This window comes from Geotrypetes seraphini, chromosome 3 (genome assembly GCF_902459505.1).
Source record: "Geotrypetes seraphini chromosome 3, aGeoSer1.1, whole genome shotgun sequence".
Lineage (NCBI taxonomy): Eukaryota > Metazoa > Chordata > Amphibia > Gymnophiona > Dermophiidae > Geotrypetes > Geotrypetes seraphini.
Genome location: NC_047086.1, coordinates 126382924 through 126396892, shown reverse-complemented (window position 1 = coordinate 126396892; position 13969 = coordinate 126382924). Strand labels below are relative to the sequence as shown.

Here is a 13969-nt window from a genome sequence, read left to right as displayed (position 1 = left end):
TCTGCTTTGTTTCGCTTTTTAAGTTCTTATTGACTTTTTTGTTGTGTTAGTTGTTGGTTTCCTTACCTTGTTGTTCCGACTCTGCCCTTCTTGAGGCTCTTTGCTGCTCGGCTTTTCACTGTTGGCTCCTTCCCTTTTATGGAGGAGATCGGCTGTGGGGTGCTGCCGACGTCGGAGGGGTGGGCGGAGTTATCTCTCGCCTTTGCCCCTCTCTATGCCTTGCCTTGCTTTGCCTGCCTTTGCTTTTCTCTCTCCTCCTTTCTCCCTCTGCTTACCACGTGCTCCTGCTTCTGCTCAGACGCCTCCCGAGTCTCCTGGCTACCTCCGAAGCTGTTCGCAGTGATCTGTTAATTCTTAGCTCAAAAGGTCCCGTTTGTAACAACTGCCTACCTGCTTGGTTTTAATGCTTTTAAATAAGTTCTCAGTTTGCTTCCAAATGTTCTGAGTCTTAGTTCTTGAATAAGTAATTGTTATTAAAGAGCTGTTTTAATCAAGCGAGCTAACTTTCTCCAAATTAATAGTTCTTTATAATATATATCTCTCTAAGTCAGAGAGGGATATATATTATTGGTGGAGAATAATAATAAGTATTAGAACATATTTTGATGGTGTGAAGGGATCTAGCTGGGATTGTGGATGTGACTGACACAGTTAGGGGCGTTAGGGGTGAGTAGAGTAATAGGTATGCCGCTTGGGCCAAGTTAGAAATCTCCTAGTTGAAGCTAGAGGCTGTTGAGAAGGTCCGAATGCTATCAGTATGTTTTATTTTGGGGAGAGGATCCCCCCCCTACAATTCAAATAGAGATCCATTACTTCCTTTCCCCTAAAAAAAAGAAAAAAAAGATTATCTCCTTGGCACGGTATGTCCGCTAACCTCTCTTATACAGCTGGTTCCAGGTCAGAGACATGCAGTCATGAAAATCTGTATATTCCTACATCTATAGCAGAGAGTCTAGACAAAATATCAAAAGCACTTCAGGCCAGATATTTTCTGCATTATAGGTGCTTAGCAACTTAACTTATGAAGCTCTATGTTCTGCTCTTAAGGGTGCAAGTCTGTGAGACTTAAGTGTCCTCAGTGTGCTTCACTGCTTCTTCTTCTGGACATCAACTAGCCATTTCCTCCCCCTCCTGCGGTGTTCCTCCACCAAGGACTTCAAGTGTAGAGCTGGTAAGACTAGATGCGGTTAATGAGCATTGAGGCCTGATAAACCTTCCTCCCAAATTAATCCAGAGTTCAAGCATCTCTGACTGGAAGAGCTGAGGCATGAGACTTAGAACTTCTTTGAGAGCTGATTCAACCACCAGAGACTGATTAGGTTAACTGTGTCCTCTCAAATCTAGGAGCCTTCTGGATACAATATTGTGTCCACCATCTTCAGTACCACCTGCATGGAATGAGGAGATTCCTAATTTTTTGTCAGTGCATCCTTAAGGATAAGGTTTAACAGAACTGTGACCCCTCCCTAAGGAGGAGATTCATAGTCTAGGATAGATAACATCTTCTTCATCCATCCCCAATTTAAATATGATAACAGAAGCCATGTCCTTCACAAAACCAGTGAATGAGACATACTCAGGTGGATATTTACACCTCTCAAGGTAGAGAGGTGAATCTTCAAGATTCCCATGAATGGTCCAGGTCTGATTGTTTGCCATAGAACAAACGAGCAGAGTGAGTCTGTACCTGTTACGGCCTATTAGAGCCATGTCCATGCCTTGGAGGCTGCTGAGACAGCTCTACTCTCAGACACCAGCAAAGCATCTTCAACCCATATGGTACCTCTCTCTATGTTGGGAGAAGTTGACATCTGCCAAGGCATCAGCTTTGAAGACCATTCCACAGGCATAACAGAGGCCTCAAGAAGAAGTTGAGGCTGGGTTGCAAATGGTGCAAGAACCTTTGATGCACGAATGGTATGCAGCTGAAACATCTGAACCACCTCTTCCCTAAGCACAGCTGGGTACTTCTCATAGAGGCTAGGCTTCAGCAAAGGCTGGGGAGCTGGTTCGGATAAAGTCTGAGAAAGTGCCAGTGCTAAACCAGTATTTGGAACCTGGCTGCTCAGAGACTGCACACTAGAATCCCTGCCAGATAGAGGAAGCTACCTTTTCGATGCCTGCACTTCTTGGATACTGGCAATGGTGAGTCCCCAGCGCCCTCAGCACTTTGCTTTAAAAAGTTCACGATGCTCAGAATCGCAGTCCTTCAGTGCTAGAGACAACAATGAACTCTTACATGCCATTGGGTACTGGGTCCAATGCTGACCTGTCTTGAGACCTAATGTCAGCATCTGATATCAAGGAAAGGGGTTACTTCCTTGATCCCAGTGGTAGAGGTCTGAGCAGCCGTCACAGTTGATGCCGGTGCTGATGATGAAGGATCGGCCTTCGAGGATCCAAGAAGTTTCTCCTGTTCAGTTTGCCATGCTCTCTGTACACTGAATTGCATTTTTAAACAGAGAGAACAAGAGTTAGGCTCATGGTTAGGCTCAAGGCACCCGATTCATCATGGTTAGATCCAAGGAACCCAATGCATCAATTATGTGGGTCCAGGGAATGGAAGGGAAGGAGGGGAGTCTGGTAGTGCTATAGAAATAATAATATTAGTAGTAGTAGTAGTAGTAGTAGTAGTAGAAGAGAGAGAGATGCCAAACTGGGAAGGGGGGGGGATAGAAAGGAAGGAGAGAGATGTCGGACCACTGTGGGGGAGGAGGGAAGGAGAGAGATAGGAAGGGAAGGTAAGACATGGAAAAGTAGATTTTGAGAAGAAAGCAGACAAATTGAATGTTAATTTAATGCCAAAGATGGATGCAAGGCAGAAAGTGAAAACGGAGAGAAAAACAGTCAATGGATAAGGCACTGGAAACATAGTTAAAAGCACAGAAAAATAAAGTCACCAGAAAACAAAGGTACGGAAAATGATTTTATTTTCAATTGAAATGTATCAGTTTTGAGAATTTATATCTGCTGTGTATATGAAAAATGAATGAAAAAAATTGCATTACAATTAGTAAAGGGGGCGGAGCTTTGGAGGTCTGTGGTTTGGGGTACTCAGTTGATATTTGTTAGACTTCCCTGCTGGCATGCCCTACTGGCATTTCAGGGCCTGTCATGAGGGCCTCTATGCATGCGTGGATGTCAACGTGATGATGTCATGCATGCATATGATGTCATTATGGCGACATCCATGCACTTCTGGGTGCCTTGAGCTGTGGCTACTACCTTTAGTGTGCCCTGGCTCGAGAAAGTTTGAGAGACACTGCACTACAGCAAAAGGATCCTCCCTCTGGGTCTCTAGGGTCCAATGGCACTACAGTGTGGCTGTTGACTTCTAACTAACTTTATTGTACTCAGGCAGGGCAGCCCTGAAACAGAGGATACTGCCTCTCCTCAAGGTACTCTAAGCTTGCAATCCTAATAAGAGGCAGGAGGTAATTAGTTATGCAACAAGCTAGAAGTAAATCTCCTAGGGTTTTGGAACTCCAGGTCTGCAAAACCATGCACAAACCTCTGATCTGCTAGAGCCTGCTTGAAACTTATTGTAGCAGCTAGACATTTTCTACTGGAGACAGACCAATACTGGATAGCTTTCCTGATAAACCAGCAAACTTTTTTTTTTTTTTACCTCACCTCACTAACTGGAAAGCAGGCATACTCTACTGGTTTGGACTGGTCTGGGAAAAATGAAGCTCCTTTTCAAAGAGGAGAAAATAGCTATAATTTCTCAAAACTTTTTCACACCACTATACAAATTAACAAGCAATAAATTGCCCAAAGATGTTGGAGTTACTGGAATACTGATAGAGGATTTAGAACTATAAACCAGTGAAAAGGATAACCAATTGTGTTAGCAAGATGGTAAGCGCTGGCCTTTAAAGTCTGTCTGCAGAAATCAGTTCCCATTTATCTCATCTCAAATGAGCTAGCAAGCAAAATAGAAGATGTGTACACTGTGTCCTCAAGAGCACTTGTTACAATACTTTAATGAAGCCCGGAATATATTATCAGTAGACCTAAGAAACTAATCAATAAGATACCTTGTTCCTGCCAAGCTGTTACATGAGCCAAAGGAACATTGATAAAGAAAATGTTTTAAGTGAGTAAATCCAATCTGTAACAGCTATACAAGTGCTATGTTTTATGTATGGTATATACATTCTGGAAATGTTCTCTCTTGGCTATCAAATTCAATATTTGGGCAGGAGGAAGCTTTTAGTTCTTTCAGCTTGTCTTCTTATTTAAATGCTAGAGCAATGGCTCTCAAATGTTTTTAGCTCTGGCACACTAAACAAAGCAAATGCTTTTGCGGCACATTTTAATTGAAATTATAAAATTTCAAAACCAACAAAAAAATAAAATTTGAGACTTATTTATGAAAAGTTCTTTAAGCTATGGATAGGTACCGTATTTTCACGCATATAACGCGCGCGTTATACGCGTTTTTACCTACCGCGCATACCCCTCGCGCGTTATATGCGTGAGCGCGGTATACAAAAGTTTTAAAACATAGTTCCCACCCCGCCCGACGCCCGATTCACCCCCCCAGCAGGACCGCTCGCACCCCCACCCCGAACGACCGCAGCAAGAGGGAGCCCAAGCCCTCTTGCCCGGCCGACTCCCCGACGTCCGATACATCCCCCCCCCCCCCGGCAGGACCACTCGCACCCCCACCCCGAAGGACCGCCGACTTCCCGACAATATCGGGCCAGAAGGCAGCCCAAACCCTCCTGGCCAGACCGCTCGCACCCCCACCCCGAACGACCGCTCGCACGCGCTCCCACCCGCACCCGCATCCACGATCGGAGCAAGAGGGAGCCCAAGCCCTCTTGCCCGGCCGACTCCCCGACGTCCGATACATCCCCCCCCCCCCGGCAGGACCACTCGCACCCCCACCCCGAAGGACCGCCGACTTCCCGACAATATCGGGCCAGAAGGGAGCCCAAACCCTCCTGGCCACGGCGACCCCCTAACCCCACCCCGCACTACATTACGGGCAGGAGGGATCCCAGGCCCTCCTGCCCTCGACGCAAACCCCCCTCCCTCGAACGCCCGCCCCCCCCCCAAGAACCTCCGACCGCCCCCCCAGCCGACCCGCGACCCCCCTGGCGACCCCCACACCCCCCTTCCCCGTACCTTTGGTAGTTGGGCCAGAAGGGAGCCCAAACCCTCCTGGCCACGGCGACCCCCTAACCCCACCCCGCACTACATTACGGGCAGGAGGGATCCCAGGCCCTCCTGCCCTCGACGCAAACCCCCCTCCCCCCCAACGACCGCCCCCCCCCAAGAACCTCCGACCGCCCCCCAGCCGACCCGCGATCCCCCTGGCGACCCCCACGACCCCCCACCCCCCTTCCCCGTACCTTTGGTAGTTGGCCGGACAGACGGGAGCCAAACCCGCCTGTCCGGCAGGCAGCCAACGAAGGAATGAGGCCGGATTGGCCCATCCATCCTAAAGCTCCGCCTACTGGTGGGGCCTAAGGCGCGTGGGCCAATCAGAATAGGCCCTGGAGCCTTAGGTCCCACCTGGGGGCGCGGCCTGAGGCACATGGGCCCAACCCGACCATGTGCCTCAGGCCGCGCCCCCAGGTGGGACCTAAGGCTCCAGGGCCTATTCTGATTGGCCCACGCGCCTTAGGCCCCACCAGTAGGCGGAGCTTTAGGATGGATGGGCCAATCCGGTCTCATTCCTTCGTTGGCTGCCTGCCGGACAGGCGGGTTTGGCTCCTGTCTGTCCGGCCAACTACCAAAGGTACGGGGAAGGGGGGTGGGGGGGTCGTGGGGGTCGCCAGGGGGGTCGCGGGTCGGCTGGGGGGGCGGTCGGAGGTTCTTGGGGGGGGCGGTCGTTGGGGGGGAGGGGGGTTTGCGTCGAGGGCAGGAGGGCCTGGGATCCCTCCTGCCCGTAATGTAGTGCGGGGTGGGGTTAGGGGATCGCCGTGGCCAGGAGGGTTTGGGCTCCCTTCTGGCCCAACTACCAAAGGTACGGGGAAGGGGGGTGGGGGGGTCGCGGGTCGGCTGGGGGGCGGTCGGAGGTTCTTGGGGGGGGGCGGTCGTTGGGGGGAGGGGGGTTTGCGTCGAGGGCAGGAGGGCCTGGGATCCCTCCTGCCCGTAATGTAGTGCGGGGTGGGGTTAGGGGGTCGCCGTGGCCAGGAGGATTTGGGCTCCCTCCTGGCCCGATATTGTTGGGGAGTCGGCGGTCCTTCGGGGGGGAGGGATGTATCGGACGTCGGGGGGTGCATCAGGCTTTCAGGATGGGGACAGACCTTCAAGGGGGGACAGTGCACGGAAGTCAGGGGGGGTGAACGGAGAGTCGGGACAGCGCACGGAAAGTCAGGGCGGGCGAAAGGAGCGTCGGGCAGCATGCGCGGTATACCCGTGAGCGCGGTATACCAAAGTTTTTGTACATATCATCGTGATTTCTGCGCGCTATACCCGTGTGCGCGTTTTATACGGGTGCGCGTTATTTGCGTGAAAATACGGTAATTGTAACAATGATGAAACTAAAGTAGATAAAATAGAATTGCTAATCAATGTGATGGAAGTGCTTGTTTTTGAGTGCAAATTAACTCAAAATGCGGCTTCATAGTCGACAAGCAAACACACATTCCATCATCTGCAGTCGTTCTTTTTTCAATTTAATTTCTGTCAGAGCTGAAAATCCAAGTTCACAATGATAAGAAGATCCCAACGGTAACAAAGCCTTGATTGTATTGCTGCTCAAGTTAGTATAACTACTGTATAAAAAATAAAAAATAAAAATAAAAATTACTTGCCGTTAGTTTTCAAGGACCAATCATGTCAAAAAATTATGCTTGTCTGGGCAGTTGTATACTTACACACAGACGCTCATAACACTGACAGACTCTTATGTATGTGATGTACATGTCATCTATTCTAGTATATACTTATGAAGGGAATCTTTTAAAATAAAGTAAAATTTTGGAATTTCTCGTAGCACACCCGGAATCTCTTCGGGGCACACCACTGTGCCTTGGCACACAGTTTAAGAGACACTATGCTAGACCACGTTGCATTATCAAAGTATGTGGGTAATGACATTTAACAAAGCATACCTATGAACCAAAGGCAGAGGCATGAAATTTAGGGCTGATGTCATGTCCAGTCCACAGTCCAACATTATGGTGGTGGATTTGAATTTGAGAACGTTGCATGGCAGTGTTGGATGCCCCGATAAGCAGTACTGAAAGAATGAATTAGTTATAATTAGTCAGATATATCACTCAAAATCACAGGAGCTCAGATGGTATTAATAAAATATTTAAATCCTACTTTGAATGACACGAAGAGACAGAAATTATATTTACAGCACCAAAAAGGAGTTGGATAAAGCTGGCTCAGTGACAAAAGCTACCGTGCCTAATGAAAGCATGTTCCCAGCTCTACTTTAGTAAGTGCTCTTACTGACATAATTGGGTTTGGCACAGCATAGTTCTTCTATACTACTTAACTGGACAAGTTGATTTAGACTTGAGCAGAGCACTAGCAAATGGGAATTACTAAGTTCACTTTGTGTTGATAACAAGAGGTAAAATGAGCTTTGGACATTTTCACTCACTCTCTCAGTTTATGTGAATCAGGATTAGCAATGGTAACAATGTTAGAATTATTTAATGGAGGGTAAACCAAGGGAACTGCTTTAAAGAAAAGCCATGCACCCATCTAATTGTTCCTTCTGCTTGCCTTTCAGAAGTCTTTGTGCAGTGTCCTTGCGTTCAAAGGCTACGCTAACATTCACCGAAGATTTGGCAATGCATCAGTTTCTGACATGAGAAGGCAGTGAAATGTACCAGTGCAAATGCAAATTTTTTATTTCAATTTTTAAAATTTCCTATGTCTACCATATCTTGTATTCGTTAGTAGTAGTTTTAAAAATTATAGTTTTCATAAATAAATATTCCATTAAGGGCCCCTTTTATAAAGCTGCAATAGCGATGCTGCTGCAGTAAATGCCCAGAAGCCAATTCAGTTCCTATAGGCTTTGGTGCATTTACTGTGGCATCACTTCTGCAGCTTTGTAAAATTGGCCCTAGAAATACTACTACTACTACTCATTTCTATAGTGCTACTGGACATACGCAGTGCTGTACACATTCTTTGCAGGTACTTCTTATGTCCCTGGTGGGCTCACAATCTAAGTTTTGTGCCTGGGGCAATGGAGGGTAGGTGACTTGCCCAGGGTCGCAAGGAGCTGTGGAGGAACCTGAACACAGTTCACCAGGATCTCAATCCACTGCATTGCTATTACTACTACTACTACTAGTAGTCATTTCTATAGTGCTACTAAACATACTCAGCACTGTAACATTCTTTGCAGGCACATCTGTCCCTGGTGGGCTCACAATCTAAGTTTTGTAACCAGGCTATGGAGGGTGTGTGAGTTGCCCAAGATCACAAGGAGCCGCAAAGGGAACTGAACTGAGTTTATCAGGATCTCAGCCCACTGCATTATTACTAATATTACTAGTACTACTATTAGGAGATACAGTTAGCAGGGATGGTAGTGTAGCCCCACCCTCCACAGGGCAAGCACCGCCTTACTTTACCCACTCATTTGTAGTCGCTTAATAGGTCGATACCTCAGGCAGTACTCTCCTCCAAAGGATAAGGCACAATAAAATAGGGCACACAGCAAACTGCAGCAAGATGTTATAAATAAGTGACAGAGAAACAAGTTAGTGTTTATATGTTTCTTATAATTTTCTTATTTATTTTTTTTACAACCCTAACTGGATGCAGTTTACAAAACTAGAATAAGTTAACAGTAAAAGCCCCCCAACAATTGGCAATTACTAATTTAAAAATTTGTTAAAACATTCTATTTAAAATACACATTTTAGTATTTAAAGTGTTTTTCTTCTTCCTGTAGATCTCAAAATTCTACCATCCAACATTAACATCAGATAAATATTGTTTTGTGTTTCCACCAATTCAGTCTAACATCTATCTAGAACCAATGCTTCTTTGTGTGCAAATTTTCTCTGTCTTATAGCCTCAGTGACAACACCCTGAGCAACGTCACCCCACCCACGGGTAAGTAAAAACCCAATAAAGTGACTGATGCTTTTAAAGACCCGATTTAGGACTTTATCACCTCCTTTTTTTTTACATTTCTAATTTAAAACCAGTAACTTGAGTACTCATTTAAAAAGAAAAATCAAATATCCCAAACAATGTGTGCACATAAAAAACTTATCTCCTGGTTTTCTTTCGCATTGGCCTGCTTTCTTGCTTCAAGTACTTCTGGAACTTTAATAATAACTTTTATTTTGTATACCGCCATACCCAGAGAATTCTAGGCGGTTCACATCAGTTAAACAAAGTTACAAATGAAGAAGTCATGGAAGTTAGGAAGTCAGTTAAACAGAGTTAGCTGACTGGAAGTCAATTAAACAGAAGTTACAAACAATGAAGTCATTGGAGTTCGGAGAGTACAGTAAGAAGGAGTAGGTAGGGGTTCTAGTACAAGGTGGGGGGGGGGAGGTGGTCTGGACTAAGCTGAGAAGAAAGCTCTGTGCACTCTATTGACATGGAAGATCAATAGAGTGCACCAAGCTCTGTAACTCAGGCTCTCACTCTGCTCAGCCTCTTCTACATAAGTTACTTAAAATTCACTAGACTATCTAATGTTCAGCCCTCAGCATCAGTTGTTCAAAGTATTTCCTTACTCCTAGGCCTGTCTTAATCCGAAGGTCAGCCCTACCTTCCCTGACTGTGCTCACTTCACCCTTTATCAATGCTGTTGTTTAGCGGGAAAAAAAAAAAAAAAGCCTTAGAGGAAAATACACAAATAGAAAACCTTAATTTCTTAAACTCCTGGCTTTTATTCAAAGCACTCTAATTTAATCTGGCCTCTGCCAGAGTTACAAACCCTGTACAAACTCAGGTTATCTTCCAACTCAGCCCGCACAAATACACTTAACCCAATTTCTACCAGAAGCTACTATTCCTTTTTCTTTTCCAATAAAACTACTCCACAGGTGCCAGCCGGCACAACAGCATCCTGCCTGATCCTTAGCTATCTCCTAACTGACACAGACAGGCAACAGCAACCACCAGAATGTTTACCATGGTTACCCGGGCAACCAGCAAGCTAATGTATGCCTATACAAATATGTCTCTTACAATTCTGCAGCAAATAAATCTCATGAGACCAGAGCCCTCTTAACCTCAGAAAAATGTTTTTAACTCCACAGGGGTTACAGTAGGCTACTAGTTAGGGTGGTGAGCATAGTGGAGTAGCATTAAGAGTTGAAGGCTCTCTCAAAAAGGTGGGTTTTCAGCCTACTTTTGAACAAGGGAAGTAAAGAGGTGTGACATAAGGACTCAGGTAGTTTGCTCCAGGAATATGAGATAGCAAGATGAAAGGACGAAGTCTGGAATTGTTAGTGGAGGAGGGGGGTACAAATAAAACTTATCTAGCATTCTTGGAGAGTCTTCTAAGGAGAGACAATGGAGGAGAGATACTGAGGGGCTGCAGAATGAACACACTTGTAGGTTAATAATAAGAGTTTGAACTGTATGCAAAAACGGATAGGGAGTGTGAGAAATAAATTTCTAATAGTGTTAATTATTGCAAGGTATTATAAAGGTGATCACACACTTTTTAAGAAAAAAGGTAACATAAAACATACATAACCACAGGGATGCATTAATAAAGTATGGTTGTGAGATCTGAATAAAATATTGATAAAAGATGTCAACTAATACAGAAAGTAATAACATGTAATTCCAGTAGAGGGAATTTAAAACTGTATGAATATAGCAGTAAGAAATATTGCTGAATTAAAAGAAGGAAGAGGTGGGCATTCCTGGTACAGAACTCGATACTATATGAACACAATGCCTACAGTCAAGAACAGTACAGAATCTGATGGCTCAGCATAACTAACCATAAGGGTTATTGTTTAAAAAGCAGATCTGAAGATGTCACATGAGGGGTGAGCATGTGAGGAGGAGGAGTAAGTGTCCAAATATGGGCAATTGTAAATCTGGTCAGAGGTCTAAGGAATAAGGGTGATGGGGGAAAGTAATTAGGAGTGGAGAGACTGGAAGAGGCAGAGACAGTATCTGATAGGTTGTCAACTGTCCTTGCTCCAACCAATGAGCAGACAGGAAGGAGGGACTAAAAACTTCATACCAACTATAAAACTAATGAATGTACTGAACTAAGTGTGCATACTTGCCATTTTTGTGCAAATTGGATACCCTTTCTGGCCAGGAAGAAAATAAATTTATACTTTACCAAACACTTTCTGGAGTTCTTCTTATACTGGTGTTCTATTTCTCACAGGAGCCAGTAAAGTGATTTGAGGAGAGGGGTAATGTGAGTGTAGTGACTTTGGCAGAAGATATGTCATGCAGCAGAATTTTACACAGTTTGTAGGGTGGGGGAAGAGGCGGTTCAGCAGGAGATCTGTTAGAAGTAAATTGCAGTATAGGCATGAGGTTACAAGGGTGTGGACAAGGGTCCAGGTAGTGTGCTTTCTACTTCATTGCAAATGGAGGTGTGCAGCTGCACAATGCTGACCTCAATGTGAGATCATCAAGGTGCACTTGCAAGGTAGAATGTCACAATTAAAATATGTACTGGAATTTGAACCCATGACCTCTGGAAGATGTTCTGCTTTGCCTCAGGGCTTGGTACCTTCTTTCCTTTTCCCTACATCTCTGAAAGATGAGCACAAGGCTTTTACCTGGTGAGTCATAGCTGCTTCCGTTCAGTCATGGGAGTTTCTACCATGAGAGCTTAGCTATCGAATGTAGATTGGGTTGGAAGGAAGGTTGGAAAGATTTGAAGTGTGATGGGTTCCCTTACACTGAGCAGTAGGAGGAGAGGGAACCATGGTATACATGGCCACTGTGGTGCTATAAGAATCATGGTAGCTTGTTCTTGGCGAAGTTTGAGTAAAGTTTTCCCAAAGTAGAGGAATTGGGGAAAAGCATAAAAGAACTTGTCTCACCACGCAAGGAGAAAGGCATCCAGATGATTGGGAGTGTAGAGTCTGGAATATAAGAGTCAAAGTATGTGATTGTAGGGGGAAGCAAATAGATCCAGAAGCCTAAAAAAGGTTTATAGACCCCCCCTGATTTTCCTCATAGGCTATAAAGCACAGTTACCTACCGTAACAGCTGTTATCCAGGGACAGCAGGCAGATATTCTCAACATGTGGGTGACGTCCACGGAGCCCTGAAGTGGACAGCCTCGCAAGCAGACTTGCTTGAAGAACTTTCAGAAAGTTTGCGAGTGCCTTCCCGCTGAAAGTAGGTTGCATGTCTCCTCTGAGGTACCTCAGTTCAGGTAGCTAGCTAAGAAGCCAACCAGAGGAGGTGGGTGGGTTGTGAGACTATCTGCTGCTGTCCCTGGATAACACCTGTTACGGTAAGTAACTGTGCTTTATTCCAGGACAAGCAGGCAGCCTATTTTTTATATGTGGGTGACCTCCAAGCTAACCAGAATGGGATGGTGGGAGTGTTGGCATATTAGGAGAATAAATGTTGTAAAACTGCCTGGCCAAAAAGGCCATCCCGTCTGGAGAAAGCATCCAAACAATAATGAGAGGTGAATGTATGAACCGAGGACTAAATGGCAGCCTTGCAGATTTCCTCAATAGGAGTCGATCTAAGAAAAGCTACAGACGCCACCATAGCTCTAACTCTGTGGCCCGTGATTCAACCCTGCAGAGGGAGACCAGCCTGAGCATAGCAGAAAGAGATGCAAGCAGCCATCCAGTTGGAGATGGTTCGCTTGGAAACAGGATGCCCCAACTTATTGGGATTGAAGGAGATAAAAAGTTGAGGAGCAGTTCTGTGAGGTTGAGTGTGTTGCAAGTAGAAAGCCAAAGCATGTTTACAGTTCAGAGTATGTAGAGCAGTTTCTCCAGGATGAGAATGAGGCTTTGGAAAAAACACTGGAAGTACAATGGATTGATTGAGATGAAATTCTGAAACCATTTTAGGTAAGAATTTAAGACGAGTACGGAGGACCACCTTGTCATAATAGAATACTCTGAAAGGTATTTAGTCTGCAACTAAAGCTTAGAGCTCGCTGAGCCTGCGAACAGACGCAAGAGCAATTAGAAAAATTGCTTTTTCAAGTGAGATATTTGAAATGAGCCGAAGTCATTGGTTCAAAAGGAGGCTTCATCAATTATGCAAGACCAACATTGAGATCCCAAACCACTGGAGGCGGCTTGAGAAGTGGTTTGACATTTAAAAGTCCTTTCATAAATCTGGAAACCACAGGATAAGCAGACAGGGATTTACCTTCGATAGGCTGATGAAAATCAGCAATGGCACTGAGGTAGACTTGAATGGATATGGATTTGAGGCCAGATTGAGATAAGTGCCCTAAGTAATCTAAAACCGAAGAAAAGGAGGTAGATCGTGGTTCCTTGTGATGAATGGTACACCAAGCAGAGAATCTATTCCATTTCTGGTTATAAGAATGCCTAGTGGCAGGTTTGCTGGAAGCCTCTAGAATGTCCTGTAAAGCAGCAGATAGGTTGAGAGGTACCAAGCTGGTAGGTGTAGAGACTGCAGGTTGGGAGGAAGCAGAGACCCTCGACTCTGTGTAAGCAGAGAGGGAAATACTGGTAGAAGCAGAGGCTCCCTGGTGCTAAGTTGAAGTAGAAGGGAGTACCATTATTGTCTGGGCCACCGAGAAGCTATCAGAATCATGGTGGCATGCTCCTGCTCGAGTTTGAGAAGAGTCTTGAGAATCAGAGGGAATGGAGGGAATGCATAGAAAAACTGATTCGCCCATTCCAGAAGAAAAGCATCTGCCTCGAGGCAGTGAGGAGAGTATATCCTGGGGCACAACTGAGGCAGTTTGTTGTTGTGGAGAGATGCAAAGAGGTCTATCTGAGGAATTCTCCACTGAACAAAAATGTGATGTAGAGACGAGGAATTGAGTGTCCATTCATGAAGTTGAAGGAGATGACTCAATTTG

General features: G+C 45.4%; 1 protein-coding gene across 3 annotated transcripts in view; it reads right to left on the bottom strand.

Moving 5' to 3' along the window:
• The window catches only part of INTS9 (integrator complex subunit 9), a 256971-nt gene that overhangs the window by 202638 nt on the left and 40364 nt on the right, over positions 1-13969 (bottom strand). For all 3 annotated transcript variants that reach the window (XM_033938099.1, XM_033938100.1, XM_033938101.1), the window contains exon 2: positions 7074-7201. In XM_033938099.1, coding sequence (XP_033793990.1) covers positions 7074-7201 — 128 coding nt within the window. The remainder of the gene's footprint in view (positions 1-7073; positions 7202-13969) is intronic.